Genomic DNA, 27,947 nt, shown 5'->3' on the forward strand with positions numbered 1-27,947 from the left:
AATTAAAAATTTATCAATTATTCCTGCCCGTACGTTTAAACTAAACTGGTGTTGATGTCTTGAATGCACAATAACATGTGGGTTTTCTTCATCCCAATTATGATTATTATGAAAATTGAATATACAATCGCTGGTAAAACTAGCTTCATCAGTGAAAAGTATGGTAGATACAAAACTCTCTTCACGTTCACACATTTGCAGGAATCAAGTACAAAAAACGAAAGATATCAAGTATTATTTATAAACAGTGCGAATTCTTGCTTACGAACTATTGCGGTTTATGGAAAGAGAGTTTGCTCTGTTTATAAAATTCATTATATCTCATAAATGAAGACAGATAAGACATATATTTATATGACTTTTCTTCATTATTTTTAGGCGTACGATCAGCTCCCGAAGTGAGTCCCACAAGTTATGAAACACCCTGTATATAATATGTTATATATAATGCTACACAAATTACATATTTATATACAATGTAATCATATGTTTTAATATATTTGAAACTATATCACATATATAATTTTCTATATATCTTCATATATTTGCATACAATTTACATATAATTATTCATTTTGCTTTTTGTTGTAGTGGAGGAAGACCGAGTATCGAAAAGTACGCTCGCCACAATGCGCGACCTCATTACGAAGGAAGGGCCGTAAGTTTCTTTCGTTTTCCAATATGTTCAACAAGTCGCAATTAAAATAGCAACTTCGTCCCATTTACAATAAAATTTACATTCTAGAGCCACTTTGTACAGAGGGATGGTACCTGTTCTTCAGAGTCTGTGTGCCAGCAACTTCGTTTACTTCTACACGTTCCATGGCTTAAAGATGCTCAAAACAAATAAAAATCAATCAGCTGGAAATGATCTGCTGGTTGCGTCAATAGCAGGTATTGTATTAAACAAAACCTAAAAAATTTCCACTTGAAAATAATTGTTCCAGGCGTAATTAATGTCTTAACAACGACACCACTGTGGGTAGTAAATACCAGATTAAAAATGAGAGGTGTTGGCCACGTCCAGGAAAGGAATAACAATGATTACAACACATTATACGGTACGTTCTTTTCTGCCATGTCAAAATAAATAAATAAATATTAAACGAACATGATATGTACATTCAACTTCTAATACATGTTTAAATTCAATTTTAAATATTGAGCAGTCAGTCGAATATTACAAATATTAGAAATTCAATTTTAATTGTTGATTCTATTGCACATTATTTAGATGGTCTTATATACATATGGAGAGTCGAAGGTCTAAAGAAGCTTTGGGCGGGTACTTTGCCAAGTTTGATGCTGGTTATGAATCCAGCCATTCAATTTATGACTTACGAGGCTATTAAGAGAAGAGTTTTCGCATCTTTAAATGGTTTACAACCACCTGCATGGACGTTCTTTGTTATTGGTGCCATAGCCAAAGCAGTAGCAACTGCATTAACTTATCCATTGCAATTAGTTCAAACAAAACTAAGAGTATGTGTTTACATTATTTGAACTATTTTTGACTTTTATAAAAATCGTATATATATCATATGATTTGAATTTTTAGCATGGTCATAACTATTCAAACCTGCCACCAAATGCTGGGAGTTTAGAAATTCTGTTTTACATACTAAAGTAAGCAGCATTTTTATAAAATGCCACGAAATACAGTTGTATCCAATGCGAATTCCTATTTTCAGAAAACAAGGAATATCAGGACTGTACAAAGGGATGGAAGCAAAATTATTGCAAACAATTCTTACAGCGGCATTAATGTTTTTAGCTTACGAAAAAATTTCAACGCTTGTTTTTCGTATTCTTTTGTATAGACCAATGTTAAGATAATGTTCCCACGCATAAAACAATAGTTAATCAAGGATGTCAGTACTGCAAAGTCATCTTTTATTTTATTGTAATAGAATAATATTATAAAATATGTGTAACTTGCATTGTAAAGAGAAATATTAAGAATTCATTTTTCTTTAATATGATCTTCGTAGCAAATAAAAATAAAAAATAATAATAAAAAAAAGTTAGCATTAAAACGTCATGCAAAATTCTTTTGTTTAACCACAAGCGCTAAACCATCTGACAGAAAAATCACATCTATCACATTTTTATGTATTTTTGGAAAATGTGAACTCGACTACTGGGAATACTGGCGAATCTCAAGAAAACGCACTTTCGATTTCAGTCGCATTTTCGTCATCAGTCTAATCACTCCACATCACCTGTGTCGCAAACGCGAAAGATAGAATCGAAATGGAGCGATAAACAGGCTAGACGTGCAAATCTTATCGATCAGAAGAGTTTATCGCTGAAGAAGGCCGAACGCAAATCCACGAAGACAATTCTAACACTCTGGAATAAACTGAAACTTCGTAAAGGCAAAGGGAAAAAACTAGGTTCTGCTACAAACGAATCATTAGCTTCTGCGTAAGTTTCGATACTGAAACATTTAATAACTTATTTTTCAAATAATTTATAGAGCTTTATACTTTACTTTAATAGTATAATTTAGTTTCAAATTTGACCTCTATATTTTTAGTACCTTTGTAATATAATGTGATACGAACAATAAAAAAAAATATATTGATATATTTCAGGTGGAATCATAATCATGTTGAGAAAACAATGAGCGCAAGATCGCAACGCGGGGCCCATGACACGCCGACGGCCAAGCGGTTTCGTAGTCCGCGTATCACTGCGAAAAGCCGAGCAGCTAAACCACAGATAACGTACGATTATAATGCTGCTATCAGCCAACCGGATGTACCGAATTCGCCAGATTACAAGAAGGTCGGTCGTGACGCGATGGTTAGTGGGGTTCCACTTAAAAAGAAAATTCTACAGACTCACTTAAGAGGACGAATTACATCAAGGAAGAATTTTCAGAAAAGATCTCAGGAATTCAAGGCGAAATCGCCGATTCAAAGAAACACGAAAATACGATCGCCCAAAAGAGGTAATTGGAAAACGATCGTCTCTTCTGATATTGAGAATCGCATCGATGAAAAAGAGACTATTACTGCTAATAGTGGCACTGACGACATTCGACATCTGTCAGACTTGTTGAGGGTTTGTATATTTCTCTCCGCCCTTATTTGTTTAGGGTTTTGTTCTCTTGAAATCTTACTTTCATTGCGGTGATATAGAAAATTCGTATTATATTTAGAGAAACTTAGTAGTGAATGGCAAAAACATTTCGTTCAAGGATACGAAAGAGGCGATTGAGAATGATGATGATGATGATGATGATGATGATGATAGTCATGGAATGACACAAGAGGAGATAAAAAACGAGAAGTCAGATGATTGTGAAAGTGCTACAACGAAATCACCGGTTCAAGTTAAGGGCAGTAAAATTCCTCGCGCGAGGATCGCTATTCACACATTCCATTCGGTAATATAATTTATGAAAAAGATAAGAAATGAAATTCAACTAGCAATTAAACAATGATGAATTACTTGCACGATAGACGAAGAGAATAAAAACGAAAGAATCTCCTCGCTTGAAATATTCCACGATCGACTCTCCTGCTGACAAGTAAGTTAAAAAATAATTACATACATTGGTATTAATAAATGTTTATTATAACAATCAAATATGAAATTAAAGCACGGAAATCTTGGAAAATGAGATAAAAAAGGGATCGTCTGTTAGTAAAGAAGAACAAAGTACCTACAGACAAGCTGTGGTTCCTTTCGACGAATTGCAAAACGATACAAAGTACACGCGACAATTGTAGAAATCTGTGTTAAAGGAAAAGTACTAATTGACTCAGAAACATTTGCATTTTATCCAGAATAGTTTGGAACAAAGAGGAAACTTCGACGTTAGAGGCAGATGAAGAAGCAGAGGATCGTGGACTGACGTCGACCGACGAGTCGACGGTTGTTATTAGTAGCGTCGATGATCCTCATGTTTTGACAGTCTTACGAAGTTTGAAATTGAATTGTCCCTGCAAATCGTGCACCGAGCACAATCCAGTTTCCAGCAATCGGCAGGAAGACAATAGCGATTTAAAAAGCTCATCCCCGGAAGAGATAGGGAAGAAAAAGTGGTTAAAATGATATATTTTTAGAATTAAGTCTGCTTAAGATTTCTAAATATAATGATTGTGATAATGGTTGCGTGTGATCATCAACAGGTCACTGAAATATCGAAAATACATTGAGGCAACCTCAGAAGATGTAAATGTTTCGTCCGATCACAGTGACGAATACAGCAAAAAGGAAAGAACGAATCGATACAAAGCAAAGTATACTTTGACTCAACGTATCAAAACAAGTTCAATAGTACGCGCACCACCAAAAATCACGAACCGCCGACGAACTAGTTTCTCTTTTTTTAATACTCTTTTTGATATTGTTTTTTGGCCTTATTTATTTTTGAAAACAAATCGATGATAGCAACAAATTTGTTTCTTCGTTTTGGGACAGTCATATCTATGGAGAAATGTTGCTTTCGATAGATCGATGAATGAAAAGTCGTTTCTTTTAATATCATCTTTAAAAACACATGAAACGAAGAGAATTTTAATTATATGTGCATTTTTTATCATATTATAAAATCATACGATCTTATTAATTGATAATATATTTCATTCTTCAGATAATGTTTACAGAAAGTATTTAATATGAAATACTTATGTATATACTTACGAAAATATACTTTTTTAATTATGTAGTAAAAATACAAATCAAAGTACACGAAATTCTTCGAGTCTCGCCACAGATGTCAGTTATTTACAACGATTTTTTTTTTTTTAATGATAGAATACAATGGTAAAATACTGCCAGCAAACTAAAAAGTTAACGAAAGTCCTTCACCGTATTTTACAACACACCGATTGCTGAAAATATGAAAAATGATATTAATATTTTCTCGTTAAATTCTTCTCAATTGACATACCTTTCTTCGTGGGTGTTGATATACTCCTATGAAGCTTTTTCGAAAAAAATGACAAGGTCAATCTGTCGTAAAGATTGTCTATTTCATTTACAGTATTTTCCAAGATCCTCGTAAGAGCCTTTTCGTTTTGCACCAAGGCTTTGTCAGCTATCAGAGACAGGTGCAAATATCCTCTGTAAGTCAACAACGAACATCCAATCCCTGTGTAACTTCTGAAAATGACAACGACAATGTTAAAAGCTAAAAAGTAGTATGCTCCAATCGTTGGAATGCTATTTGCTAACGTGTCAAATCAAACGGAGGAGAAGAAATTACGAAACGTAAGAGAATCACCTATTTGGTATCCAAAAAACGATATTCTTCAAAGGATGCCCCATAAGTTTCACTTCTTGGGGGCCAACTAAATTGCTAAACACCATCGTGCTGTAACTGCGAAAGATCGGACGTAAAAATTTATCGGGCAACACAGCTGAGAGGTACTTCATCACTAAGAAATTCACTCTGTAATCAGGACTTTTTCTAAGCGCGTCGCTTGCTTTTTTAATGTCATCGAGGCGTTCGAGAATTTGAGAATTTTCTCGCGGATCCGCGAGCTGTTTGTCGTTTATCCGCGATATACAGAGCGGCAGTATGCCAACTGAAAAATTATTCTGAAGGGAAAGGTTCTCGCTCCATTCCTCGATCTTCATCGGCAGAACGACGCTTATTTTCGTTGGAACCGGCTCGTTCATCTGTAAAATTTAAAGTAACTAAAGGAACGAGTAATCGCAAAGACAAACGCACAAACCAACAGAAAATACACAATCACTTACGCGAAGAAAGTACTTGTGAAGACTAACGGATAAAGCAGCTAAAACTACGTCCCCGAACCTGGCGCCTGTAATACTCCTTATGTTCTGAATCTTTGTAAATAGCTTTTGACCGCAAGTGTTTTTGAAATCGTCTTCAAGCCAGTATGAAACCAACTTTTCACCCGACAGTTCTGCTCCATGGAGTGCGCTGCAATAAAAAAAAATTAATATAGCACTTTCAACGTGTTTGAAGAAGAAATTCAGGAAGATAGAGGAATGAACCTTTTGTCCATGCTACGAAAAGCTTGTTGAATCAAACAACTAGGTGTATCTATGATAATCCTCGCTATTTTGAAATAACTCTGTACCTTCCTCCAAACAATTTCTCTAACAAAAATATTTATTCTGTCTCGTTCCATCGCCAAGAATAGTTTCGTTTCGTGTCTTAAATCTTCTAAGCTAACATTTTTCAGAAACTTCAGCCCCTCGTTGAAGTGGCCTCTTATTAATTGAACGAAATGCGAGAACACCGTCAGATGAATGAACGGCATTATCGCTGACACAACGTCCTTTTGAAACGGACCATTATCTATTAGGCTGTTATTCCTGTTTAAGCAAAGATTCACAGGACTTATCAAAGACGCCGTCGCGTGCGGTTTCTTCGTTTTGTCGCTCTTTATTCTAAAACTTGTGTGCTCCAGCTGCAGCATCGTTTCTGGTACCGGTTCTTTGTCGATGACAACGTCCCTGAAGAACTTGAGGAGAGCCATGCCATCGCCTAAGGAGTGATGGACACGGAATAAAATGGGAATCCTGATTTTACTCGTCAAACGTTCCTCCATTCGTCGGAGATAATGATGACTCGACCTGGGACAGCATTTCCCGATCAAAATTTCCCAAGACGCCGCGTGATTCTCCGGCAGTGGCTGATTGCAAACGTTCCACAAAATCCTTTTCAAGTGACCGTTGTAGATACTGTCGCAGGATCCGTCGCAGTTCCCCCGCTCATATTCCAACCATCTGACCCGTTCCTTCAGATCTATCTCCTCGCTCCTCTCCCAGAAATGATAGCCGAACTTTCGTCTCCTCTTGTACAACAGCTTCCCAAACGGCGAGCACACTATACGATTCTTCGCCAAATCGCGGAAACTCTCCAGGAAATTCACGTTCGAATGGCGAGCGTCTTTCTCTAAAATCATAAGGATATTATTTACAGAGAGTGACGTCGGTTGTTCCACAGCCCAAACGCAGTCGGTTCCATCGAGAAGTCCAGCGAACTTGTCTCTCAGTTGTATCCTCAAGACGATCTCTACGATTCGACGACAGACGTACGAGCACGTTAACAACAAGATGATCAACGGAGAGAAAAGAAAGGTGTAGAACGTGAGCAGTGCCTGGTATATATTCAACATGATGTTTTATTAACTTTACACTTGTCAAATGTCTTGCGATAGAAAAGTGAAAAAAATAAGAGATTCTCGTTTAGGTGATTTTATATGTCTGCAGCCGAAACTAATTTGCCGCACCTACAAAAGTGACGAGTCGAAGATCAGCAAACTTAAAAGTATCAAACATATTTATTTATAATCGCTTGAAAATGATCGAGACTTACATGATAATTAATAGCAATCAGGCAACCCTGTTATTTTTCTCAGTGCTGATCAGCACCAAGTAAGACTAGTTTGAACAGAGTTGTTGCTTTTATAGTGAAGCACTTGCCATCGATCGTCGCTAACTTGATTTATTGCGTGCCTCTTTTATCCGGTTATTACCTTCAGAGTTGCATAATTCCGCTATTCTTAAACATTGTCCCCAATGTTTGCAAACACGGCCCCACGATCTTCTTCTTAACCCATTAGAACTGTGCAACTGTATGGTTTTATGGATTTAATCTTTTGGAAGCTATCTTCATTTTGTACTCGTGAAGCAAACGAAGCGTACTCACACCTCGAGGAAAATTAATTACGCGGTTTTGTCGAGAGAAATAACACTGCTGCTCCCATTAGTTTTGCAACTGCGTTTCGCTTTCTCCAGAAGGATTTTGAAAAAACAATTTTTGCAAGCCGAACGATCGCTACGCCGCGTTTCTCGTGTTAATAACGCGTCTTTATTAGACGTTGAGGATGTTCCAGAATCTTTTTTCGAAGCTTCATAAACGTTTGTCTTCTTCAGTGTATCCTAATACATAATTATTTTTAATCCATTTATACGAGTATCTTCTGCCTGATTGTTTAGTTTTTCAATTATTTTTCAACCTGTTTCAACGTTTCGATGGAACCGCGTAACAAATTCTCTCGTTCATCCTTCCGTTGTTTCAGAGACAGATATTTCTTGCAAATACTTTCCACGGCTTCGTCTCGTTCGACCAGTCTGTCACCGAGCGTTAATAATTTTTGTTGAAGGCTATTGATCTAAAATTTTTTAATAGAATTATCAAGATCGACGTGAATTTGTTAAATCTGATGAAATCTACCTCTTGTGTTTTTTCTTTAAGGAGCAAATCCCGGGAACTAAGCTCCTGCTTTAATTGCTCGTTGCATGTTAACAAAGCATCGTACCTAGTAAATATTTTTACATAAATTTCTTTACATTAGTTCGTTCACTTATTTCTTAACGTAAGTAACTAATAACATTACTTTTGATGCCAAGATCTTTGTACTTCCTTTTTCAAAGATTCTGGCAATGTAATATCGCTTCCAAAACGAATGTCAGTGACGCTCTGCCGAAATAAATCTACAAATGTATCGTCATTAGTTACATTATTTGTCCTATTGTTCTTATTTAAACATTCCCACATACTGAGCATATTTTTATTGCGTTTATTCGCCTTTCTGAGATCATCCATCATCATTTTATTCTTTGTTTTCAAATTTGAATATCGCAGCCATTGCTCAGTTTCCAACTTTCGCGTAGTCGCGAGACTTTCCTCCAAAGATTTCATGGTATCGCGTACATTATTTATTTTTGCAATAATCGTTTCCACGCGAGAATCATTCACGTAGGTATTTTTGGTACATATCATGGTTAAAATATCTAACGTGTATCAATTGACTGAAAACATCGACACGAATGAGAAAGCAATTGAATATTGCTATACATAGTGTCACATTCGAGATAAAATTTTAATTATCAAAGATATAAATCATTAACTTTTGCTGTTTTCTTTTTTTATTAAATTACGTAACTTAAATAATTACATGTATAACTTCACTGAGTAAAAATGTACAGAAAATATATACCATTAGTCAACATCACAGACGTACATATGTATGTATTATACATTGGTATGTGAAACCTGTTTCACATACTAACTTTTGACAAATTCGGGATACATTTGAAATCGTTGAAAAAACAAAGAATAACTTTAACATTCCATACGAATGAAAGTTCAAAGGCACAAAAATGCAAAAAAAAAAATATATATATATATATATATATATATTTATTGATCATTTAGTCAATGGACACGGTTCCGACGCATACTGTTTGAAACTTTCATGAACGCGTCTTAAATGATCGCGACACCGATCTCTCGTATCTGTTAATACACTGAGCAAAGAAGTTCTCGAATCGCTGTTCAATGCTTCATTGAAACGTTCTAGAAGTGCCATATCTATCTGCGGTACACCGTCCAAATCTTCAGCCATTTCTTTCACTTGCACGACCTTCTCGATTAACGATTCCAGCGAAGTCTCCCTCCTCGATTGCCTGAAAATTCGTTTTTCATTTATATCGACCGACAAAACCTTTCTTCTTTCCAGAACATAAAGAATGACTGCTGCTTGAAAGTAGTTCAATCAAGAGAATATATTACTTGTAGAAAGTAGTATATTTTATAAATATTATTAATATTTTTAATATTATATTAAATTTAATATTATAAATATTATTAATATTATATATGTATTAATTTATATTTTATAAAAAAGAACATGTAGCTATCGTTATGCGATTACTTACGAGAAGGTCGTCTCCTCTGCAATAATCTCAAAACATACTTCGTACAGTGTCAAACACTCGAGGTTGTCCCTGAGATCACGTCGTTCCAAAAATTTTTTAAAAATCTCCCTTCCACGCGGATGATTCAGAGTCTTGTGTATGTTATCTGTTATCTGATCTAATTCATCGATGCTCAGTCCAGAAGTACATTTCCCAATACAACCGACTGTTTGTTTTGATAAAGGGGTCTGCATGCTTCATTCCACCGATGAACGTGCACTTACTTTTCGTTACAAATAACTAAATTTCACATATTCACACATGATCCTGAATAATCTGAGCTCACATGTGATAGATAGTACTCCGCATCTGTTGATATAGAGAAAAATAAAGAATTTATTACAAAAGACATATAATTTGAGAAGATTAGAATAACGAAAAAAAAAAGATATAAGATTCAATAGAATATAATAAACAAATGTAATAAAGGAAGGATTTTTTTTTAATAAAATAAATTTTAGTAAAATAATTTCCACAATACGAAGAAAAGAAATACAAAATTACAGAATCACCGGAACATCATTACAGTACAAATACCGTAAATTTACGTGTCGTTGTATGAATCGAGGTCATGCGAAACTATCGTACATTAATAAGAAGTTCCCAGAAGTAGGCAAGGAAATTCCAAACAATAGATTATAAAACTGGATTTTCTGAAAGCAAATGGTACGCTAATAGTGACGAGGTACAAAAATAGAAATAACATCTTCATAAAGAATTCATTGTCGTAACAAGAATTAAATAATTGGTACAAATTTGATCTTCGAATTTGAGCATGTCATTATGCAATTCATACATAAAATTGATTTAAAAATTTTTATGACGTTACTTTGCGTGAAATTATTTTCCAAACATTTCTCAATTTATTATCAATATTTACGGCTTGTGTACATACATGAAAGCACTATTGCGAAATTAATTATCAGTCCAATTCTCGCTTCTCGAAAAAGCACGTGACACTTTGATTATCGGGCAACAATATCGTCTAAGAGACTTAAACAGAACGGTATTGATCGAAATTTTAACGAAACCGGATTCACAGTGGGTGACTGTCTTAATTGGTAAAGGGTTGCTCCTAGGAAATGAAACTGATGTTTCAACTGATGTTTCATAACCTTTCATAACCAAATTTTTCAATTCTTTGTTGCAATGCTTATTCGTTTACTTGTAAATTTGTTGAAATTTACTCGAAACTTAGAGTGGCATCAATACCTCATCCTTAAAAGTAGTTAGAAACATATGACTATTTATATTAAATTACAACATTACCTAAGTTCATTAGAGCCTGACTTTAATAACACTCAAAATATTTATAGTCATCAACAAACTCAAAACAGCATTTCACGCTAAATACTATTTCTGAACGAGATAAGAATCCACCCTACACTGTTACTCGCGTGACACCACGCCACAGACTGACGCATGGTTACGAATGCCGAAAATACACTTACTAAACCTAAGTACATACATCTGTTAGCAGGGAAAATATACAAGATATTTAAAATATTGCATAGAAATTATTTCTAATCACAAATATATACAACGAAAATAATATTTAATATTAATTGGTTTTATATCTAATCGTAATATACTATTTTAATTTATATTTATTAAGTGTGCAATTGTTTACTTTAGAGATGTCAACGTTACCGTGACGTTCAACTGAATTCATTCTGCATTCCAGAAATGGTCTTTATTATTCGAAGCATTGTCTCTGAAACAATTCTTCATTCTGAATGCGGAGCACATACTTGACAAGAGACAGCAGATAGTAAATGACGCAAAAAGTTTCGAAAAATGCTGCAGAAATTGATTTAACAGTTTTTTATTAGAGCGTTTAAATTAATTCACACTCCATAATAAAAATCGAATCATTTTATCAATAAAAATTTTTATCGATAATTAATAAAAAAATTAATACGAAATTAATTAATAAAATAAATATATGATTAAGTACATGTTAATATCTTTGCAATTGCAATGAAGTCACAATTCATTTGCTTAGGCGTTTGAAATTGCCGCGAAAAAATACGCGGAAAAATATAATAGAGTCCATAAAAATATATAGTAAGAAGTTTGAAAAATATTAGTACCTAATAATTACAATATTTGTAACTATAAATATCCTGAAATAAATTATAATTATGAATTCTGAATTTCCTGATCCCAATGAAGAATTTGATTTAGTTCATGAGGAAGAATATGAAATTTTGAAAGAAATTGAAGGTATATAAATTATAACCTCGTTGTCACAACTTTTTATAGATTCACCTAAATGATTATAAAGTATTTTTCAGCAGGAACAAAAAATTTTATTTTGCAATGAATTTTATTGTGCTAATTAGTTCATGTATCAAAGTGTTTCTTTATTGAGCATGGATTAATAAAAGTTGCTTATATTATATTAGTAAATATAATTACGAATTTGAATATATTGCTTTTAGAATTTGAAAAGAAAAAGGACACAGAGTCTGGAAAAATTGAGAATTCACAAGAAGAACAGAAAAGAGACAAATTAAATATTTCCAGACCAAATGTATATGAGGAATTAAATGCTTTTACATCTAATAAATACAATAAATTATGTATTCCTAGTACTAGCAAAGTTATTCCTAGTACTAACAATGATAATTGTGATACAGATGTTACAAAAAAAAGACATTATGATGAACTTTTTGGGGATATTTCAGATATGTTAGATACAAATGATCTTGGTACTATATATTATTTATATTTCATATAAATTAAAACATTCTTATATGTATATTCTATATATTTGAATTATAGCTGATATTCAGGAACCAAAAGATAAGAAACCACGATGGGATGAACCTCAAGAAATTATTAAAGCAGTATTAGATGCAAGGGAAAAGTTTAATGAATATAGTAGAGGAGTTTCTGTTAACAGCAAATATATTAAAGAGTATGTTACAAAAGAATATACAAATTGCTTGATGATTCTGTATTAATATACTAATTGCTTAATGATTTTATTTAGCAAAAGAGAGTCAATTTCATTGCGAGTTCCACATTGGAATTTCGTAGCTCTGACTAGGCCACGTGATGCACAACGTATTTATTTAAGAGTAAAAAATGATGAACAGAGTAAAATAAAAACAAATACACATTCAATTTCTAATTTATTGTCAGTGCCATATAGTCAACTTAAAACTGAGGCTGAAGAAATTGTAAGTTATTTTAAAACATATATCTTTTGTTTCAGCTAATTACAGTAACTTTAATCATATCAATATTGTAAGAATTTTAAGTCTTTTTATAGATAGTACAGAATGTTAAACGTGCTAGTTGTGAAACTTCCCACCTTCCTGTTACAAAAACACTTGAAGATGATGAACTATGGGTTGATAAATATAGACCTAGATCTTATATAGAGTTACTTTCAGATGAAAGTGTGAATAGACAATTATTGCATTGGATAAAACTTTGGGATAAAACAGTATTTAACCGAAATTATATTGATAATAAGAAACAGAAATTAAATTTTAAATTTAGAAACAGAAAGTTTGCAGAAAAACCTTTTCAAGAATTAGATAGTAAAGGTTTTCCAATTCAGAGGATTGCGCTACTTAGTGGACCACCTGGATTAGGAAAAACTACACTAGCACATTTAGTAGCTAAACATGCTGGTTATAATGTAGTAGAAATTAATGCAAGTGATGAAAGAAGTCCAGATGCATTTAGGTAGTATAATAATTGATAATAAAAATTAATATCCGAGTAATATTACAAATGCATATAGATAAGTATTTTTAAATACAGACAAGTCCTCCTTGCATCAACACAAATGAAAGCGGTAATAGGAAACGATCCTCGGCCTAATTGTTTGGTTTTAGATGAAATTGATGGAGCTCCAACTGCATCAATCGATTTACTTCTAAAATTTGTGCAAGGTAAATTAATTCCAAAAGGAAAGAAAGATAAAACAAAAACTGATAAACATGTTTGTCATCGCCCTGTAATATGCATTTGTAATGAACTATATACTCCTTCCTTAAGGTAAATTTTTAGATTGACACACGTATATAACTCGTGTATTCCTATGCACAAATATTTACTTCATGTATGTTACAGAGCTTTGAGAGTAACTGCTTTTATTATATCAGTGCCGGAAGTAAGTGCTACTAAACTAGCAGATAGATTAATGGAAGTATCACGAAAGGAAAAACTAAAAGTAAATTCCGATGCACTTTTACGATTAGTAGAAATATCTGGTTGTGACATTAGATCATGTATAGGAGCATTACAATATATGGGTGGCGTTAATTTAGGAGATAATTTATCTTTTGCGTTAAAAGATAGTAGGAAAGGATTGTTTGACTCGTGGAAACAAATATTAAAAATACCTGTGAATAGAAATGGTATACTTCCTCTTTCAGAAAGAGTGCAGCTTGTATTAAGGACTGTGCAAAATGGTAAATTGTTTTCAGTTATATTGCCGATACGAATTTTTAAAATATTAGTAATATTTATTTTTTATTTCAGGGGAATCGGAAAAATTAGCTCAAGGCATATTCCATAATTATCCAGAAATATGTAGTGATAAAATGAATTATGTAGCACTATGTCTAAAATGGTTTCAATTTTTTGATGAAATTTTATTTCTTGTTGGAAGCCTTCAAACTTGGTCTGTTATGCCTTATCTAAATTATGCATTCGTTTTCTGGCATTTATATTTTGCAAAAGCAAGAAATATCAAATTATCTTATCCTTCTATTGTGTATGAAGTAAGAATCACATATTTGAGACAGAAGTATGATATCTAAAATTTAATTTAAAAATTCCATTTTCCTAGATGAATCAGAAACATGCAAAGAATATTGGTATTCTAACTACTGTTCAACGAAATAGTGGTCATAATAAAATAATTTTAACGGTTGATATTGCTCCATTTCTCCCGGATTTACTATCTCCACAATTACGGACAGTTTCTGGACATTTACACTCGGATAAAGAAAAGAATGATATTAATAGATTAGTAAATGTTTTAATTGATTTTGGCCTCACATTCATTCAAGAAAAAAATTTTGATGAAAGATATGACTATAAACTAGATCCGTAAGTTGAAAAGGTATAATCTACATTTGTAAATAAAATTTATAAAATTAATTATATTTTTCCAGTAATATATTTGAAATAGGCATTTTTCCGGATTGTAAGTATCGTCGAACACTCATATATGCAGTGAAGCAAATAATTGTCCAAGAGTTAGAGGCTGAACGATTACGACGAGTTGAAAATGCAATAAAAAGTATGACAAAATCTGCTCAAAATAAAAAAAGTATCACAAGTGAAAGTATCACCAATCATAATGTTACAACCAATTCAGCAACATCAGATGCCAAGATATGCAATAATGCAACTAGCAAACCTAATGCTCTAGAACAATCTAAAAAATTGCAAATGGAAACAAAAGATATAGTAATAATATTTTGTTTTTATATGTCATTTAATTTTTTCTTCTCCAATAAAAATATTACAAAAACAATAAAAATTACAGAAATATAAGGATTTCTTTGGAAGAACTATTACGGTCAATCAAGGTGAACAAAAAAAATTGGATAAGGAATCAATCAAGTCGAGAAACTTTTTAACAAAAAATAGTGTATGGTATAAATATAAAGAAGGTTTTAGCAATGCAGTCCGCCGAAATGTTAAAATGAAAGATCTTCTTTAAATAGTAATATATTTCATATATTTTAGCATAATACATTTTTATTACATATTTTTACAATTGTACATATCTTTAATATTTATACAGAAAAATAAATAATTTCTTACAGTTTTTATAATGACTCATATTATTATTGCAAATTTATTTTATTCTTTATTTGTACATTATATGTCTATATAAATTGTATACATACTATTATTAATAGTGATACGGACGAAATACATGAATCATACACATGTACCTCGTCTGTGGTAGTGATGAAGCTAATAAGAAAGAGGGCTCTCAAATCGAGTAGTACAAAGTATTTGTTTCATGAAGGTATAATTATATACGTTATATATGGATCAATCATTTAAAAAATATAATTAGTTTCATATTTTAAATAATTAATATGAAAATCTTTTAATATATAAAAGCATAAGTATTTAATATATAAAATCTAATACCAAAAATCTTACTAGTAGATTTAAAATCTTCCATTGGTAAACATTGGTAAATCGTGCCATTAAAAGTGCCTTTAATATTTATTATACAAGATATATTTTTTCGGAAATATTCTTTCCTTGCAATATATTGTTTTCTTGTAAATAAAGAAATTTTTAACAAGAATGAGCGTTCAAAAACGAAAAAAGAATTATTTTCATAACAACAGTTATAACCAAAAAAAGCGTAAACAATTCAGTTTGGAGGCAGGTATGAAAGGTTTCTTATGCACGTGCAATTTTTCTGAGAAAGAATGTGTACGTGATGCTTATAAATTACTTAATGAATTTGCTGATGAAATTTATGGACCAGATACTACAAAGGTATACTGAAATTCATCAATATAAACATATGTAAAAATACAAGAATATCAATTCTTTTTTAGGATAATGGTGAGGACAAAGAAGAATCTGAAAAAAATGATTCTGTAAATAAATCAAAAGATAGTGACAATGAAGGTGATATTTCAGATTCATTAAACAAAGAAATTAATAAATTAAAAGCAGAATATTCAAAGCCAATAAATGCTAGGAGATTTCAGGTGAATTTTTTAGATATATTTTTCTTTTCAGAAAAAACTTTAAATATTTATAATTTTTCTATTAGGTAGTTGACACTGGTGTGAAAAATGTAATTTTTATAAGAAGTACCTTGACAAATCCATTAGAATTGGTTACTAAAATTATCACTGAATTGAATAACACAAAACAACAACGTACCAGATTTCTATTGAGATTACTTCCAATTGAAATTATTTGTAAAGCAAACATGAATGACATCAAATCAAAAGCAGATGCAATGCTTGAAAAGTACTTTGCACAAGAACCAAAAACATTTAGCATTATATTCAAGTATGTTCTTTAATATTTGAATTTTTTTATTGAATTTTTAGCATATGTATAAATTTACTTTTGTTGCAGTCGTCACAGTAATAATAACATACATAGAAATGAAGTAATTGAAGACTTAGCAGAAATAATCAACAAAAAAAATCCTGGGAATAAAGCAGATCTAAAAAATCCAGAACTTGCAGTAATTGTTGAATTGATACGTGGTTTCTGTTTTATGTCTGTTGCTCCAAATTATTATAAATTCAAAAAGTACAATTTACTAGAAATATGTAATACCAAGGAATCTACAAATGATATAAGCCAGAAGAAAGGAGATGCTTGTTTTGAAGGAAAAAAAGAGACAGATTCTGATAAAACAAATATAGATGAACATTCAACAATAGAAATAGTTCATAATGATAAAGAATAAGAAAATTGATGTAAATAATATAATGATATTTTATATTATTTCTAAAATATAAGCAACTTTTGTAATTTATATCTTATATAAATTAAAAAATAATATATAATGTACGATTATATATCAGTTATAACAATAAATACTTTGTTTTATAAGTTTCCCATTTTTTCATGATTAACAAACAGCGAAAGTTATTACAAGTAAAATAACATTTCTTAAACTCATTTCAAATCATTGTAAATTACTGAATAAATAACTTACAATAAATCTACTTTCACAAGGTCCCATGGTGTAATGGTTAGCACTCTGGACTCTGAATCCAGCGATCCGAGTTCAAATCTCGGTGGGACCTTCAACTTTTTTTTTTCTTTTTTTTTTTATATATTTACTTTTGAATATTGAATAATAATATACTTCTTCCATTTATCTGTTTCATGCATTAATAAATTTTATATTGCATGAAATATAAACATAAAAATGACAAAATTAAATTTGAATAATGTATATACATAGTTCAATTCATGATATTTGTTATTATTGATTTTTATAATTTTAATAATTAATGTATAGTTAAAAAAAATAGTTTGACTTGTTAAAATATATATACACATTATTGAAACAAATAAATTTCTCGAGCGCCTTTAAAATAAATAGATACTGACGCGTTTTCAATGTTATTTCGCTTTTGAGATTTTAGCTTTACGAAATAATATCCTCAACCGTTTGATGTTCAAGATTGTTACTTGAATAAAATAAACGGTATAGTAAACAAATTTAATGTAAAAATAAGAAATATGTCGCGAAAAAATGTTCAAACTGGATTTCAACCGGTAAATTTTAATATAAGTTACTAACCTTTTTTTTTTCACCATTTTATAGATCTAACCTATTTTAATTTATAGGATTCCGATGTTTATATTACGTACGAAGATCAACAAAAAATTAATAAATTTGCAAGACAAAATGCTAAACTGGATGATTTAAAAGAAGAATTGAAAATTAAACAGGTAATAATTAATGTAGTGCTGAATTCCTTAATTCCTATCGTTTGCAACCTTATTTGGACATCTACGATTTTATGCGCATATATTGTACTATTTTTTGCAGAACGAATTAAAAAACTTAGAAGATGCATGTGATGAAATAATCCTCTTAGAGGAAAATACAAGAATTCCATACTACATTGGCGAAGTTTTTATTCATGAAGGCTTTGGAAAAACACAGGTATATAACTCTTAATAGTATACTTTATATATTTTTTGAAACAATTGTTAGTATTATTTAATAAAGTATTTAACATTCTTCTTTTTGTTCCTGATTTTAGAATTATTTAGATCAGATTAAAGAAAAAAAAAAACAGGATATCTTAAATTTGGAAAGCAAATGTATTGATTTGAAGAATATTATAAGTCAATTAAAAGTACAACTATATGCAAAATTTGGTAGCCGTATAAATTTAGAAGCAGAAGAGGATTAATTCAGTCAAACATATACATACACTTTCTTTTATAATTAAAACTAAAATTCTTAAATTATTAAAGTCTTATGTCATTCAGTGTTTATAATACATGTCTTATTACAAATTTATATATTTTTCATATCATGTACATTAATTAATTGTTGTATGATAAGTTTCTAATAAATTAATCAGTTTTTTTCACAAATTATTTCTTAATGTTGTTTTTATCTTCCTGATAATACATTGATGATCATTATATGCAGTTATTACAATTACTATTTGTTATATCTCTATTATTTATATTTTATATTAAACTCCAATTATTATTTTTATAAATATTACTACTCACATAACACATATGTATATCCAATTAAAGGCTGTTTACTCTAGCAATTTTACATCTGGATTTGTGCCAAATTGTTCTCATTATAAAGTGCTTATGCAACATGACTGAAAAAAAGATTTTAAACATTTATATTAATTAAGTAATTGTAAATTTTAAGTTTTTTACAATTTTTCTTGTTAATATGCAATATTTCAATTACATTATATAATTATTTCTGTAAGTTATGCTTGAAAAATATAATAATATTGAAATAAAAAATCAACAAAGAATTATGAAATAAAAAATTTAAAACATATACAGTATATATAACATATTTGCTTACTTAAAAAATTCAATTATTACAAATTTTTACTTTTCTTTTTATATACATAAATAAAAAGATTTAAATATATATATGAAATGTAAAAATTGAATTTTCTTAATTCTTATATATTAATTCTTACATTATTTTTACATAGTAATTTATCTAATGTAATAAATAATTTAGAACCTTAGTTACATAGACATACAGTTTCTGCTTCCATCAAATTACTTGAGGTAATTTTAGTTTCACCTCTCAGTTTTGCTTCAGCTAGTACATAGTTAACACTACAGTCTATTCAGTACCTTCTTATCTAGTGTAAAGAAAATATATAAATAATCAGGTTTTATTTTCATTCTTTTTTTTTAAATATATAATATATTCATATAAAAAGTTTTTATAATAAATTGATTTTTTTTATCTATGTTTAATTTATTTGTAAAATTGCTATAAAAATTTTTTAAATGTTATGAAATATATTTTTTATGTAGCAAGATCTTTCCAATATTTTTCCAACATGGATATAGCAAAGGAATTAGTATTAAATTTAAAACAAAGTAAAATATCACATGCAGGATATGGTTTACAAAAAGAATGTGAAGCTCTTATAGATCATATTTTACAAAACATGGTAAAATCCCAATTACCAGAATTAATTCCTGAAATAAAAAATGAAGAAGATTCTATTCATTATAGAGAGGAAGGTAGTAAATATATTTTACATACTATAAATGAATATAAATCATTTTTTCAGTTATCATAGTTGAAAAATCCATAGGAAACCAACATTTTGTAATGGGTGATGATAATGAAGCTATAAAATATTATACAATGAGTTTGGCATATGCCACTGATAATGAACTTATGTCGTACGCTTATGCTAATCGGTCTGCTGCTTTGTATAGAAAACAAATGTTCAAAGAATGTTTAATAGATATTGATGCTGCTTTAAGTCTTGGATATCCAGAAGAAAAAAGGAAAAAATTGGAAGAGAGAGGAGCCAAAGCCATTGAAGAAATTAAGAAAAGACTGCAACTTGCAAAAGATCACATTGATATAGAAACGCTTGCAGATATGTGTTTATTAGAAAAACAAAATGAAGAACCTACAGTTGTAAAATATAGAAATGGAAAGGTGAAACTCTCTGAAGACATGAGTAATAGTTTCAACATTAATGAAAAGAAAGATTCAAGCAATGAAGTGTCGAAAGATAATGACAAAGAAAAACGGCCAAGATACTTAGCTGATGAAGGTGCTCTAAAGTTAGCTCATGGTCCAAGTAAAGAGACACCTACTGTTAGTAATGGTATCAAGATTTCCTTTTCTGAAAAATATGGACGTCATTTAGTAGCTACAAAAGAATTTAAAGCAGGGGATATAGTTACTATAGAAAATCCATATGCTTATATTATTTATACGCAAAGGTAAATCTATTTACATTAACATATCTACTGTTATATACAAATATCATAAATTACAGATATTATACACACTGTCATCACTGTTTATCAAGAAGTTATAATTTAATTCCTTGCCCATACTGCCCTGTTTCTCAATATTGTTCAGAAAACTGTAGAAAATTAGCTTGGGAAATGGCTCATCAAATAGAATGTCCAATTATGGCATTAGTAGGAAACTTACTTAATGTTGATAAGGATAAAATACGAATGCTTACCAAAATTATTAGATTTTTAATTGTAGTAACATCAAAAGGCAAAAATTTTAATGAACTGCGTATGGACATGGAAGTAGCTGAATCTAATCCAGGTAAGAGAGCATTCATATTTTATTGCTAAAAAATGTAAGACAAGATTTCAATGATAAGAGAATTAAAAATTCTTAGAAGAAAACATAAGTATTAAATTATGACATACTGTTTATTCCTAAACTTTATGAATTATTTTGCTTTTGTAGACAACAGAACTGCAGGATTTACCGATGAAGGCATATTGGACAGTACTAGTGCACGATCTGCTTTAAGTCTTGCTACCAATATGACAACGCGACCACTTATTGGGATTAGTGCTTTTGCTTGCATCTCAGCTCTAGCGGCTCTCCTCTTAGCCACACAGACTAATTTTTTCTGTAATAAATATGAAGTGGATCAATTAAAAAATATCAGCAACTATCCAAACATCATATTTTCTGGCAGCCTCATGTTTCGTGCCTGTGTTATAATGTCTTCCAATTGTTTTTCAGTAATTTATTTAAAAGATAATACATAATCTATATTAACGATTATTAAATAAATAGTATATAAATAACAAGTTTATTAAAACATTTATATTATAATTTATTTTTTAGGTGCAACAAGAGCCAGGAATTAAAACAGGTTCAGGATTATATGTAGCACACAGCTTGTACAATCATTCTTGTGCGCCAAATACATTTCGTCATTTTGAAGGATTGACAATGATTACTCGCGCTCTAAGACCAATATATCCTGGAGATCAAATATTCACAAGTTATGGTGCTGCATACGCATACATGACAAAATCTGAAAGAAGAGAAAAGATAATGCAAGACTATTTCTTTAAATGCGATTGTATCGCGTGCGCATTTAACTGGCCTTTGTACGAAGAAATTTTACAAAAACACATTGGTTCTATTAGTAAAAATAAGGAACTTGTAGAAAGATTAAAACTTTACAAACAAAGATTGATGAAAAATATGTATGACATTGATGCAGTAAAATCTGTTCTTGATATATTATATAAAGAGGTGTCCCAGCCATGTGAAGAAATCGTACATGCGGAACAATACCTGAAGAGTTATTATTTAGGTAAATTTAAGTAAATTGACAGTAAATTTGCTTATACTGATTTATATATATATTTAGTTTTGCTTACCTGTGTGAGTTTTTATGCTTATTTATCCTGCAAATAACTTTTATCTATGCTTCACTTTTTACATTTATTTCTTGCTTATCTAATCAAACTGCTTAAAAATCTATAAATTAAATTGCTTTATAAAAATTACTTGGTTGGCTGTAAGGGTATGTAAAAATGTAATATGTTAAGTATTTAAGATTGGAATTCAATTTTATATACATATATTTTGTTTTTAGATCCATAAGAGAAGCATCAACATTGTATTACATTATTAATGAAAGACATGAAATATTCCTAAAAACATTTTATTGAAGTTATACATGATATTTATCTAATTCCTAAGAAAATGTGCATAGCTTCTTATACACAATACATTTGTGTAAATATTCAAACTAGAAATATATATAATATATAAATTTGAAAAAATGTACCACAGATAATGAAATTATTGAGTAAACAAAATTAAATAATCTCCACCATAATGTGGATGTATTTTCAACAATGCAATTCAAAGAGAAATTGATATATTGCGTTTCTTACATAATTTATCATAAAAATCAAATACTTTATATTCATATATATAATATATTTTTACATTAAACAAAACAGATAAGATTCGAGAATTTTGAAAGATTCAAGCCTAAATGATTTCTTGCTAATCTGATTTTCATCCGTAATTATTTTATGAAACTAATAAAAACAGCAAAAGCAATAGAAACAATCATGGCAATTGATTAAAATTACAATAATAAACTCTATATATTAAGTTAAAAATAGTGAATTGTTTAATCAAATTGTTATTTACTTTTTTAGTATGTTACATATTTATTATAAGAAACTATTAAATTATCAATAAAATACAATATCCGATTATATTTTGAATCTGCTAGTATACTCAAAGTATATTCAAACCTTGCTTTATTTCATAGTAATAGAAATGTATTATTTCTTTATTTCATAATAATAGTGAAAGAAACTTACAATCAAAATTACATTTTTCTAATATTAGATACTTAGAAGTTCTTGCCAATTTTTGTTGATTACAATTTTAGATTTTTCTAATCGACAATGAATTTTTAAAAGTGAAAGCTATTACTGCTAGCATCTATTGTGATAAGTTAGAAAAAGTTCAGGAAAATTTACAGAAAAAACAGCCAGCATTTGTAAATAATAAGAAAATTTCTTCTGAGTAACGACCGACTCATGTAGCAAAAATGACTCATAATAAGATAATGGAACTTAAATGGGAGATTATATCTCATCCACCATATTCACCAACTTACTTGTCTCTGAGTAAATAAACATATGAGAGCAAGAAATTCAATAATGAAAGTGATCTGAGAAAAGATTTTTTTCTTCGCAGTAAACAAAAAATTTTTATAAACAGCATTTATAAAATACTAAACCGTTAAAAAAAAGTTATGAAATGCGAAGGTTCGTATTTTGATAAGTAAATTTATGTTTTTCGCATGAAAAACTGGCAAGACCTTCTCTAGATATCTAATATTTAGTTTGTCCTTTATTTATATTAATTATTGAAAATAATAAACTAAAATATTTCTTTCCTAAGAGTGGAAGAATTGAACCATTATACAACCAAATATTTGCAAATAATATCTATAGAATTTACAAAATATTATAAATTTTATATTTAAAATATACTTTTTTTAATACAGATAAAAGCATGCTAACAGTTTATCAGCGGCAAATATCATAATTATTTGTTGAACGTAATTCTGCCAGTATTCTAATTCCTTATCAAATGTCATAAAATTTTCATGTTAAACAAAATGTGATTATTCGCCAGAAAGAGTATGAATATCAGAAAAATAAAGGAGATCCAGATTCCCAATTATTCGTTATATGATAAATAAAATTGAAATAAATTAAAATCGGCCGATATTCGAAAAAGCAGCAAACAGAGGTGTTGAAGCTGTAGTCGGTTGCTGATCGCCGATGCTTTTGAGTAAATTGCCTTGCAACAGACTGTCAAGTGCCTTCTGAACTGTTGGATCGTTTAGGAGAGGTGACGGTGAAACTCCCGTAGTTGTAGTTGTTGTTGTGGATGCTGTTGTTGCAGTTGATGCTGCTGGCATAATATGATGTACTCATGAAGTTAGCAGTTGTAATACCAGCAATATATATATTCGAAGTTCGTTCGCTTTGATCACTGGGGATTATATGGCAAGCGACACTAGTAGCACTACACCCACGAAGAACTTGATCAGAAACCCAAAGCGTACGAAGTTCGTTTCGTCTTTTTTCATCACTCGTACTCAATATTTTTATTAAAATTTTACCTGAAATTATTTGTCTAAAAAGTTTTTAGACAAAATTTTTAGGTTCTTTCTCTCGACAATACCGTCAATTTCGTTAGTGATTTACATACGCGATTTAAAACATTTTCTTTGGGCATGTTCATGAAAAATACACGAACAAATCCAACAAAGAAAATAAGAAATAGGTGATCTAATATCTGTAAGACACACCCACTTTTAAAAGTGTAAAAAGAGGCAAAAGTGTGACAGTCTGTTTCTTCGCACTAAAAACGCGATATAATTTTTATTTTTAATACTGCTCTTTTTACGTAACGAACGAACGCTAGCAGTATTTTTGCAACAAATGAAAATGCATATTATATAATGCAGTAAAAACATATAATAGATTACTACATATATAATATATGTCTATCTTTTCAATTCCTTATCAAAGAAATTTTTAACTAATGAATTAATTATTTCGAAAAGTCGCTGAAATAAATAAATTGATAACTAATTTTATAAACATAAATTTTTAGAAACATTTACTTTTAAAATGTTTGTTTTTCTAATTTATGATACAATAATAGAAATCTGATATAAAATCGTTGATTTTTTAATAATATTTATATTTTGTTTAAACCTAGACAGTAAAATTACACAAATTTTACCTGTTCCCCAAGTAGCTGGCGGAACGGGCGCTGGCGTTGAGGTTGGAGCTGGAACTGGACTAGGTGCTGGTGCAGATGAAGTTGTTTTATTACTGTTTAGAATATTAAGTATCCTAGATTGTAATTCAGCTTGTTTCGGATCATTGACTGTTATCGTCGTAGTTGTGGATGGTAAATCTTTTACATCTCCCAACTCAACTTGTACTTGTTCTTCACGTTTAATTTCGAGATATTTTATAACACGATCATATTGCAATACTGTTAACTGATGATTGTCAGCCAGCATGTTTAAAAGAACTTGTATAGCATCAGGATGCCGTTCGTTTGCGAAAGGTGTATTCAGTGGAACCGATCGTCCACCAGCTTTATAATTAGCAAAATCTCGTGATATTAAATTAATAGCATCTTCAACGAGCATATTTCTATGTTCTGTACAAAGGAATGAAATTACATCAACACAACGATTCAAAGTTTAATAAAGTTACCAGAAAACGTACCTTGAGGTAAACCGTGAAGAATATTTAAAGTAAGGGAATGATGTTCTTGATTAATAGGCGTAACTACAACTGCATATAAACATCCACGACTCGCAATATTTCCTAAAACTCTACTAAGAAGCACATCTTCATTTGGAAATAACAAATCAACTGTTAATCCAATTTTCTTCAATCTCATTTCAATACTCTCAGCATATTCCCTATTTAGGAAAATTAATTATAAAAGCATTCAACCACAAAGTGTAATAAATTATTTTTATACATACGTTAATGCTTTGTTAACAACAATAATTTCACAGTCATTCTTTTCAGTTGTTACATTTGAGTATTCATTTGATGAACTTGTATTACTATTAAACAAAAAATATTAATATTAATAATTATCGTATAAGAACAAAAAAAATTTTAATATATTGACTTACTTAAAACTCATATTTATATCTCTAGAAGTAGAATTTTTGAAATCTTCATAACGATTATTGCTATCATTGAATGAATCTCTGCCAAAATTGTTTCCCCTTAATCTATCTCCTTGTTTATGTTCCCAATCTCTACCACCTTTATCATCTAACCGAGCACCTCTATTAATAGGACTACGATCTCTAAAGTTATTTCCACCTGAATTATCTCTATTTTTATTTCGATTTTTTCCACCTCGGGTACCCCTTGGCCGTCCACTTCCACTACTATTCATACCACCTCCACCACCACTTTGATTCTGATTATTTGCACTACGATTCTGATTCCCACCAGGTCTATTTTGATTTACACCAGGCCCAAATTGATTGCCACCTCTATTTTGATTGAATTGGTCGCCAGCATTCCTGTTCTGATTGTTTGGATTAAAATTATTATTTCCTTTATTCTGCATCATGTTAAATTGATCGCTCCCATTGTTTCTATTCTGATTTCCAAATTGGTCATTTACATTATCTCTAGTCTGACTTCCATCTCCAAACTGCTCATTTCCACTACCTCGGATATTCTGCATATTATTTCCTTTCTGATCATTTAACTGTGGATCACAACCAAAGCTCTGATTTGCAATGAAATTCGAATTTCCTCCATAATTCTGATTCCCACTGTTAAAAGGATCATTTCCAGCATTAAAATGATTATTGCCAGGATTAAATTGATTACTAGGTCCCCCTAACTGTTTTGTTCCACCTCCGCCACCTCCACTGGATTGATTATCTTTCTTTGCCGGTCTAACATCTATTTAAACAAATATATAATAAACTATGTTAAAATATAGCGACAAAGAAATTGAAAATTAAACAGTTGCATTGCTAAATATGAAAACATAAAACAGAATAATCCATGAAAATACCTATCCTTCTGCCTTTGAACATTGCTCCATCCTCGTTTTGAATAGCTTTCTGAGCAGATTGTTCTTCTTCAAATTGTACAAAGCCGAAACCTCGGTTTATCGAAGAGCCAACAACCGTCCCGTATTTTGAAAAATGTTCCTCCAATTCAACCTTGGTCATGTCGTCGGTTTGCAAATGACCCACAAATATACGGCTACTCACAGTAGCAGGATCTTTCAAAAGTCTAATATTCATCTTGAGAAGATTTGCTTGTAACGGACAGTTTTTTTTTCAGAGGATTATTTATGAAATAGCAACACGGATCTCACTTATCAGATCATAAAGATTAAGGTTATGTTCGAATGCTGACGTTTATTTCATTATCCAGTTCATGTAAATAGATTTTAATCTATACAGACAACAACAGCACACAGAAGTTCGATGTTTTCATTTGTCGATCACTTTGTTTTCAATTGTTACGGAATAATACGATAGGCAAAGTATCGTCAGTTTAAAAAACAGGATCTCTCAATCAACAATTGAACCCTCGGTATGTTGAATACGACAATATGCGCATGCCAGATTCACTCGTTCGGCAAGTACGTTCTGCATTTGTACATACGGAAAAATATTAAACATTCTCCACATTTTCGATCGTTGATCGCTGAATACGCTTTTAGTCGATGTACAACCACGCGCGGAAAATCGCGTCTTGGAAACACTCCTTGCGGTTATATAAAGAGAAACATTCTCTTCATTGACAAATTCCTTGCTTCAATAAAAAAATCCACGTAGTACGTTAGTCGATTGCTATACTCCTTGCAAAACAGGTATGCGATCATTGACGAACAGGTCGAACTGCGTCGAGCTCTTGTGGAACGGGCCGAATGTTACAAATTTCTCCTAATACTACTGCAGAGTGCGAGACACACAATAAAGAAGGAAATATTTTTCAGCGCCATCTTGCCTCGTAACTTCTAATTTGTCAGTGCCTGTGAATGGACTTGTCATAAGTGTTTTATGTTATTTTGTTTCTTATTTCCGTTGAGATTGTCGCACTAAATTTCCAGTATACGTGTTACGGTGAGTACAAACTCCTGCACAATCTTTCTAGTTTTCTTTTTTTTTCTTTTTCTTTTTTTTTTTTTTTTT

General features: G+C 30.7%; 11 protein-coding genes, 1 long non-coding RNA gene and 1 other non-coding gene across 28 annotated transcripts in view; 8 read left to right on the forward strand and 5 right to left on the reverse strand.

Moving 5' to 3' along the window:
* Positions 1 to 1,848, forward strand: part of LOC122528116 (peroxisomal membrane protein PMP34) — a 10,875-nt gene extending 9,027 nt beyond the window's left edge. For both annotated transcript variants that reach the window (XM_043652868.1, XM_043652867.1), the window contains exons 4-9: positions 592 to 658; positions 746 to 894; positions 948 to 1,061; positions 1,235 to 1,482; positions 1,559 to 1,626; positions 1,692 to 1,848. In XM_043652868.1, the coding sequence (XP_043508803.1) occupies positions 592 to 658; positions 746 to 894; positions 948 to 1,061; positions 1,235 to 1,482; positions 1,559 to 1,626; positions 1,692 to 1,836 (791 nt within the window). In that variant the 3' untranslated portion in view covers positions 1,837 to 1,848. The remainder of the gene's footprint in view (positions 1 to 591; positions 659 to 745; positions 895 to 947; positions 1,062 to 1,234; positions 1,483 to 1,558; positions 1,627 to 1,691) is intronic.
* A 144-nt stretch (positions 1,849 to 1,992) lies between these two features.
* Positions 1,993 to 4,539, forward strand: LOC122528115 (osteopontin-like). Of its 2 annotated transcripts, XM_043652866.1 has the most exons (8): positions 1,993 to 2,427; positions 2,598 to 2,808; positions 2,887 to 3,069; positions 3,167 to 3,394; positions 3,471 to 3,538; positions 3,611 to 3,721; positions 3,798 to 4,055; positions 4,143 to 4,539. In XM_043652866.1, exons 2-8 carry the CDS (start codon positions 2,626 to 2,628, stop codon positions 4,399 to 4,401), a joined length of 1,290 nt encoding a protein of 429 aa, XP_043508801.1. In that variant the 5' UTR covers positions 1,993 to 2,427; positions 2,598 to 2,625; the 3' UTR covers positions 4,402 to 4,539. The 2 variants fall into 2 exon arrangements, with proteins under 2 accessions (XP_043508801.1, XP_043508800.1); XM_043652865.1 differs by having other exon boundaries at positions 2,598 to 3,069.
* A 224-nt stretch (positions 4,540 to 4,763) lies between these two features.
* LOC122528122 lies at positions 4,764 to 7,561 on the reverse strand. Its single transcript, XM_043652883.1, has 6 exons — positions 7,310 to 7,561; positions 5,980 to 7,223; positions 5,719 to 5,905; positions 5,240 to 5,637; positions 4,907 to 5,118; positions 4,764 to 4,847 (listed from the first exon to the last, which is right to left on the reverse strand). Exons 2-6 carry the CDS (start codon positions 7,107 to 7,109, stop codon positions 4,831 to 4,833), a joined length of 1,944 nt encoding a protein of 647 aa, XP_043508818.1. The 5' UTR covers positions 7,110 to 7,223; positions 7,310 to 7,561; the 3' UTR covers positions 4,764 to 4,830.
* LOC122528123 lies at positions 7,446 to 8,812 on the reverse strand. 2 transcript variants are annotated; one of them, XM_043652884.1, is made up of 5 exons: positions 8,334 to 8,812; positions 8,171 to 8,255; positions 7,953 to 8,108; positions 7,643 to 7,875; positions 7,446 to 7,566 (listed from the first exon to the last, which is right to left on the reverse strand). In XM_043652884.1, exons 1-4 carry the CDS (start codon positions 8,717 to 8,719, stop codon positions 7,660 to 7,662), a joined length of 843 nt encoding a protein of 280 aa, XP_043508819.1. In that variant the 5' UTR covers positions 8,720 to 8,812; the 3' UTR covers positions 7,446 to 7,566; positions 7,643 to 7,659. The 2 variants fall into 2 exon arrangements, with proteins under 2 accessions (XP_043508819.1, XP_043508820.1); XM_043652885.1 differs by lacking the exon at positions 7,446 to 7,566 and having other exon boundaries at positions 7,658 to 7,875; positions 8,334 to 8,430; positions 8,497 to 8,812.
* Positions 8,813 to 8,925: 113 nt separating this feature from the next.
* On the reverse strand, positions 8,926 to 11,132 carry LOC122528124. 3 transcript variants are annotated; one of them, XM_043652888.1, is made up of 4 exons: positions 10,966 to 11,132; positions 10,285 to 10,349; positions 9,658 to 10,005; positions 8,926 to 9,405 (listed from the first exon to the last, which is right to left on the reverse strand). In XM_043652888.1, exons 3-4 carry the CDS (start codon positions 9,888 to 9,890, stop codon positions 9,147 to 9,149), a joined length of 492 nt encoding a protein of 163 aa, XP_043508823.1. In that variant the 5' UTR covers positions 9,891 to 10,005; positions 10,285 to 10,349; positions 10,966 to 11,132; the 3' UTR covers positions 8,926 to 9,146. The 3 variants fall into 3 exon arrangements, with proteins under 3 accessions (XP_043508823.1, XP_043508821.1, XP_043508822.1); XM_043652886.1 differs by having other exon boundaries at positions 10,234 to 10,349; XM_043652887.1 differs by lacking the exon at positions 10,285 to 10,349.
* Positions 11,133 to 11,585: 453 nt separating this feature from the next.
* Positions 11,586 to 15,460, forward strand: LOC122528121 (chromosome transmission fidelity protein 18 homolog). 2 transcript variants are annotated; one of them, XM_043652881.1, is made up of 11 exons: positions 11,606 to 11,922; positions 12,141 to 12,410; positions 12,484 to 12,619; positions 12,695 to 12,884; positions 12,977 to 13,398; positions 13,477 to 13,713; positions 13,789 to 14,129; positions 14,200 to 14,441; positions 14,510 to 14,772; positions 14,838 to 15,135; positions 15,215 to 15,460. In XM_043652881.1, exons 1-11 carry the CDS (start codon positions 11,841 to 11,843, stop codon positions 15,389 to 15,391), a joined length of 2,658 nt encoding a protein of 885 aa, XP_043508816.1. In that variant the 5' UTR covers positions 11,606 to 11,840; the 3' UTR covers positions 15,392 to 15,460. The 2 variants fall into 2 exon arrangements, with proteins under 2 accessions (XP_043508817.1, XP_043508816.1); XM_043652882.1 differs by lacking the exon at positions 15,215 to 15,460 and having other exon boundaries at positions 11,586 to 11,922; positions 14,855 to 14,982.
* Positions 15,461 to 15,655: 195 nt separating this feature from the next.
* Positions 15,656 to 17,183, forward strand: LOC122528132 (THUMP domain-containing protein 1 homolog). The gene is made up of 4 exons (XM_043652899.1): positions 15,656 to 16,194; positions 16,257 to 16,412; positions 16,478 to 16,722; positions 16,792 to 17,183. The coding sequence occupies exons 1-4, from the start codon at positions 15,997 to 15,999 to the stop codon at positions 17,129 to 17,131; spliced, it is 939 nt and encodes a 312-aa protein (XP_043508834.1). The 5' UTR covers positions 15,656 to 15,996; the 3' UTR covers positions 17,132 to 17,183.
* A 219-nt stretch (positions 17,184 to 17,402) lies between these two features.
* Positions 17,403 to 17,474, forward strand: Trnaq-cug. The gene has a single exon. It is a non-coding gene; the product is annotated as a tRNA-Gln (tRNA).
* Positions 17,475 to 17,793: 319 nt separating this feature from the next.
* On the forward strand, positions 17,794 to 18,635 carry LOC122528167 (prefoldin subunit 4). The gene is made up of 4 exons (XM_043653021.1): positions 17,794 to 17,952; positions 18,025 to 18,129; positions 18,230 to 18,346; positions 18,447 to 18,635. The coding sequence occupies exons 1-4, from the start codon at positions 17,917 to 17,919 to the stop codon at positions 18,597 to 18,599; spliced, it is 411 nt and encodes a 136-aa protein (XP_043508956.1). The 5' UTR covers positions 17,794 to 17,916; the 3' UTR covers positions 18,600 to 18,635.
* A 154-nt stretch (positions 18,636 to 18,789) lies between these two features.
* On the reverse strand, positions 18,790 to 19,530 carry LOC122528171. Its single transcript, XR_006306508.1, has 2 exons — positions 19,418 to 19,530; positions 18,790 to 19,031 (listed from the first exon to the last, which is right to left on the reverse strand). It is a non-coding gene; the product is annotated as an uncharacterized LOC122528171 (long non-coding RNA).
* LOC122528148 (SET and MYND domain-containing protein 4-like) lies at positions 19,498 to 22,797 on the forward strand. Of its 2 annotated transcripts, XM_043652981.1 has the most exons (7): positions 19,498 to 19,571; positions 19,720 to 19,932; positions 20,007 to 20,652; positions 20,709 to 20,995; positions 21,143 to 21,426; positions 21,533 to 22,010; positions 22,296 to 22,797. In XM_043652981.1, exons 2-7 carry the CDS (start codon positions 19,746 to 19,748, stop codon positions 22,301 to 22,303), a joined length of 1,890 nt encoding a protein of 629 aa, XP_043508916.1. In that variant the 5' UTR covers positions 19,498 to 19,571; positions 19,720 to 19,745; the 3' UTR covers positions 22,304 to 22,797. The 2 variants fall into 2 exon arrangements, with proteins under 2 accessions (XP_043508916.1, XP_043508915.1); XM_043652980.1 differs by lacking the exon at positions 22,296 to 22,797 and having other exon boundaries at positions 21,533 to 22,212.
* Positions 21,105 to 27,365, reverse strand: LOC122528145 (putative uncharacterized protein DDB_G0282133). Of its 3 annotated transcripts, none has more exons than XM_043652954.1 (6): positions 26,816 to 27,363; positions 25,908 to 26,700; positions 25,752 to 25,835; positions 25,486 to 25,685; positions 24,989 to 25,417; positions 21,105 to 21,311 (listed from the first exon to the last, which is right to left on the reverse strand). In XM_043652954.1, the coding sequence occupies exons 1-6, from the start codon at positions 27,048 to 27,050 to the stop codon at positions 21,289 to 21,291; spliced, it is 1,764 nt and encodes a 587-aa protein (XP_043508889.1). In that variant the 5' UTR covers positions 27,051 to 27,363; the 3' UTR covers positions 21,105 to 21,288. The 3 variants fall into 3 exon arrangements, with proteins under 3 accessions (XP_043508889.1, XP_043508887.1, XP_043508888.1); XM_043652952.1 differs by lacking the exon at positions 21,105 to 21,311 and adding an exon at positions 23,316 to 24,148 and having other exon boundaries at positions 26,816 to 27,365; XM_043652953.1 differs by lacking the exon at positions 21,105 to 21,311 and adding an exon at positions 23,316 to 24,145.
* Positions 27,366 to 27,523: 158 nt separating this feature from the next.
* LOC122528146 (epsin-2) overlaps positions 27,524 to 27,947 on the forward strand; it is a 9,247-nt gene continuing 8,823 nt past the window's right edge. For 5 of the 7 annotated variants that reach the window (XM_043652977.1, XM_043652962.1, XM_043652967.1 and 2 more), the window contains exon 1: positions 27,588 to 27,878. The gene's annotated coding sequence lies outside the window, so the exon portion shown is untranslated. Of the gene's footprint in view, positions 27,879 to 27,947 lie in introns of all 7 variants that reach the window. The other 2 variants (XM_043652961.1, XM_043652974.1) reach the window with 2 other exon arrangements.

The sequence above is a fragment of the Frieseomelitta varia genome, unplaced genomic scaffold (genome assembly GCF_011392965.1).
Source record: "Frieseomelitta varia isolate USP_RPSP 00005682 unplaced genomic scaffold, Fvar_1.2 scaffold_246, whole genome shotgun sequence".
NCBI lineage: Eukaryota > Metazoa > Arthropoda > Insecta > Hymenoptera > Apidae > Frieseomelitta > Frieseomelitta varia.